The following is a 4,108-nucleotide window of genomic DNA, read 5'->3' as shown; positions in this document are numbered from 1 at the left end:
GCATTTGCTAAGCTATATTGAACCTTGATCAAACGTCTCCTTTTCACATCTGCTGTTAATGATCTATCTCCATCTCTTGCTGTTTGGCACTAAAAAAGATGCCAGGATCCAAAACACGATTGCAGATATCTGGCCTCATTTCTCTAAGCCACGTTACCCAACTTCAGCATTGCCTTCCTAAGAAGGAGTATTTGCAGGCAGCTGTTTTTAGTATTAAGTCTGGGTCGGGCTTGACCCTGACACCTAACCTGGATTCTTCAGTCTTGAACCTTAAAAGCCTGCTTTGGCCTGTCTTGAGCTTGTATTCTGATATTAAAGGACTCAAAATTGAGAGAGAGAGAGGTTACTCAAAAGTGTTGTGCTAACGCACGCAGGAGGATTAATTCAATGGGCCGCTGGTGCATGGCCATGCTGGGCTGTCTTCTGAGGGCCCGTAGGCCTCCCCACGCTCAGCCAGAAGTTTGCGGATGAAGGTGCACCGTGTTGTGCAAGGCATTTGGAGGGCTGACATGGGTCTGTTGGCCTAGGAAGTGGAAGAGCTGATGCCCTGTGATCTCAATGGCCTCTCTGGGGCTTGTCTTCACGAAGCACTTCCCACATGAAGCCACGCTCTGCCATTGCCAGCAGAGAATTTCAGCAGCAAGCGCAGATGCTCCCTCTACGGCAGCAAGAAATGAGCACCAATTTTAATTATGCCCCAAGAATAGACTTGGAAATTAGTTAAGTCAGACACCACTAGGAGATCTCACATCTCAATGGCCTCTCTGGGGCTTGTCTTCACGAAGCACTTCCCACATGAAGCCACGCTCTGCCATTGCCAGCAGAGAATTTCAGCAGCAAGCGCAGATGCTCCCTCTACGGCAGCAAGAAATGAGCACCAATTTTAATTATGCCCCAAGAATAGACTTGGAAATTAGTTAAGTCAGACACCACTAGGAGATCTCACAGGGCACACACCCAGTGTCATTATATTGCAACAGCATGTTCAGATGGCACTACCTCTCCAGAGTATGTGCTTGTGTGTTGGCATCCGTGGGTTTCAACTCTGGCACAGCTGGGAAAGGGCCAGGAAAGAGGGGCCCCAAAGTGGAGACCGAGGGCTGAGGCTGAGGGTGGAGAGGACTGTTCGTGGTGACTGAGGGGCAGCAGCAGAGCTGTGTGTGGGGAGCCCAGGGCTGGGATCGCAGGAGCTGGGGGAGAGGCGGGAGGAGCACTGGCAGGGCTGGGGGGTATGTGGCAGAGGGCGAGAGGGGTCTGTGGCTTGAAGTGACATGACACACGAGCTGCCAAAGATGGGCTGGGGGTTTGGCAGGAGCTTGGATGGATGGATACGTTGGCCTCAACCCACGAGTGACACACAGCACGGGAAATTGCACGTCTAAAGGCACCACCCAATGAATGCTTGTGGAGAAAGCGGACGTTTGCTGTTAAATAGTTGTCAGTTTGTATGCCATCTGGCTAGAGTTGTTGCTGGGCTTTTGAAACCATAGTAAAGTAATCCAGTGGGCAAGTCTCAAGATGCCAGTATAAAAGGGATTGTGTATAACATGGGCCCGTGCCCCACAGCTGTGATGTGTTCAACACAATTTGAGCAATGTATGCTCAAGTGCATGTGCTCACGACTGCACATGCAACTGGGGGCAAGGGTTTGTGCAGGTATTTGGGGAAGATAGTGTGTGTGCGCGTCTGTGTCCGTACGTGCAACAGCGTGGTTTGCAGCTCAGAATATCCTAGAAAAGTATCTTGGAACAAGCTTGGATATTTTCAGCTTGAATAAGTGTGTGCGCATGCGTGTGCCCGGCCCTTGGTTGGAGGGAAGGGGCACTGCTTTGGGTGTGGGTGTGTGTCTCTGTCTGTGCTCGCGTATCGCTGCTGCTCGCTTGTGGAGGGAATGAGAAGGGTGAGGAAAGAATCGTGAGCCATGCATCCCCGCCTCCTCCCAGGTCAACTCAGAGGCCGTTTTAGCTTTGATTACTTCTTTATTGTAGCCAGGGACAGACATTTCGCTTTGCCTCAAACACCAGCGTCCAGTCCAGCCAGCTTCCCTCATCTCTCTGTTCCCCAGCAAGGCACGTCTCCTTCCAGTGCTGCACTCCCCAAGGCTCACACTTAAACAGACAAGGGCGAACGCAGCACACATCCCTGGGGTAATGGATAACCAGCAGTGCACTCCTCTGCGATTAAAAGGTATGCAAGAGCATAGAGCCCCGAACAGGGACCAGGCATGGACCTGCTTGCATTGAATCAGAGGCTCGCAGAGGCAGGGGAAACTCTCTGCTCAAGCTCCTCCTGGATCGTAGGAGGTCAGTGTCTGAGACACCCAAGGCAAGGGGCTGCTGTACTGTGCAATGGAAGTGAAGGGGCACGAGACGGGGAGAACAGGGAAAGGCAGCTCTACTGTATCCTGGGCAAAGGGGGCCGCAGGGTGGGAACGGGCAGCAATGCAGAATTACGGTTATGGAAAGCGACTGGGACATTTCAGTGGAGGGGCCCCAGGTCCAGGAGACCCAGGAGCAGGTCAGGAAGAGCCAGAAGCACCCCCTCCCCTACGCACTCGGATGCGGGTTTCGTCCAAATGCACCGGGAAACCTTCCTCATCACAGCCGATGACGATATCCCTGTAGCTGCGGGTGGCCCGATACCTGCAGTTCTGAAGGGACTTGTTTCCGTGAGCCTTGCAGGTGGTGATCTGGAAGCTCCTCCGGCTTTTGTGCAAGCCTCCACCGATGTCCTCCTCAGCACACACAGCCCTGATATCATTTGTGTTCTCATGGATGAAGGTGTTTGTCGTCTTGCAGATTATCGGTCCTTCTCTGTTGTTCTCCCTGTGGTCCCTCCTCAGCATGTAGCGCATTCGGTCATTGCAGTACTTGTCATCCCGGCCACTCGGATTGGCATCAACGTGTTGGAGAAGAAACCTTTCGTACTGCTCTTGGTTGGCTGACACAACCAGCAACAGGGCCGAGCCTGCCAGAGCCCACAGCACAACCAGGGTCCCTGTCTGCATCATGGCTGGGAACAGATGATCCTAGGCATGCAGAGACACAGCGTTAATGAGAGAGGCAGGCAGCTCAACCAGCTATCTCTGTTCTGTTCCTGTCTGTGCTCCTCTATTCCTTGCTTTACTCTGGGGTGTCTGAGGAACACCAGCAAGTATTGATGCCATTGCCTAAAGTGATTGTAAAAAGTGTTGGAGGAGGAAGTCCTGGCACCAACTTCACGTGTGCCCGCTCTATCATCCCCCATTAAGTCATTCCCGTGCTCCAACGCACCCAATCACCACAGCCCCCAAGTGCCTTTAGCATCCTTACCTCCACTTGTGTCCCCCCCCCGCCACCAAGACCTCTACTTCCACTCCATCTGCAGCGAATGCAGCCTCCCTAGTCCTGTATAAAGATGGGGAATAGTATCAAATGGGTTAGCAACAGATGCCACTTCCATGAATCCACCCCAATGCCACCATTCAAAACCTCCTACTTAGCACTGCTCTCGCTCCCTGCTTGTGTCTCTGGTGTCGGATGTACAGAGTCGATCAGCTGCAAGATGTGCGGTGGGCTTTGCAAACTCTTTTGGATCAGGGTGCCTGGCTCTCTTAAACTGAACTGCTGGACATTTGACTCAAGAACCTAGCCCCGAGCATGAGTGAGGTTAAGCAGAAGCTAAGGTGTCTCAATGTGGATCCAGAGGCACGCGCCTGAGCCCTGGACCCAGGCCACAAAGGCCGTCCCCAGCTGACTCAGTTCTCTATGGACACTGGTCATTAAGGCCAGGGAAGCCAAAGTCATCAGGGTAGACAGAAGGCACTTCACTACCTTGAGTGATATTGGCCACAGAAATAAGCCTGCCTGATACACTCCAGTGCCTTGGGCCTGCTGGGATTGGGCCAACTTCTGACCTTGTAGCTGTAACACCGATGGCCTTGGGGCCCAGGTATTTCTCCACTGGCTTTAATACCGCTAGTAGTGCCCTCGCTTCAGCCTTCCCCAGCACAGGGGATCAGGCCTCACCCTCTGCTAATCATGTCCTCTCCACCCAGCCTGTTTGGGTATTTCAGGATTTGGTTGCCCCACAACGGGAAGCTTCCTTAGGTGGAAAATGAGTGGAAAAA

At 52.8% G+C, this 4,108-nt stretch overlaps 1 protein-coding gene across 1 annotated transcript in view; it reads right to left on the bottom strand.

The window, feature by feature from the left end:
- Nucleotides 1–2,184: 2,184 nt before the first annotated feature.
- LOC102384174 (angiogenin-2-like) overlaps nt 2,185–4,108 on the bottom strand; it is a 6,095-nt gene continuing 4,171 nt past the window's right edge. The window contains exon 2 of the mRNA XM_006039328.3: nt 2,185–3,025. Within this exon, the coding sequence (XP_006039390.1) occupies nt 2,519–3,010 (492 nt within the window). The 5' untranslated portion in view covers nt 3,011–3,025 and the 3' untranslated portion in view covers nt 2,185–2,518. The remainder of the gene's footprint in view (nt 3,026–4,108) is intronic.

Source organism: Alligator sinensis, unplaced genomic scaffold (assembly GCF_000455745.1).
Source record: "Alligator sinensis unplaced genomic scaffold, ASM45574v1 scaffold3607_1, whole genome shotgun sequence".
NCBI lineage: Eukaryota > Metazoa > Chordata > Crocodylia > Alligatoridae > Alligator > Alligator sinensis.
The sequence above is the reverse complement of the archived record's forward strand: the minus strand, read 5'-3'. Positions and strand labels throughout refer to the sequence as shown.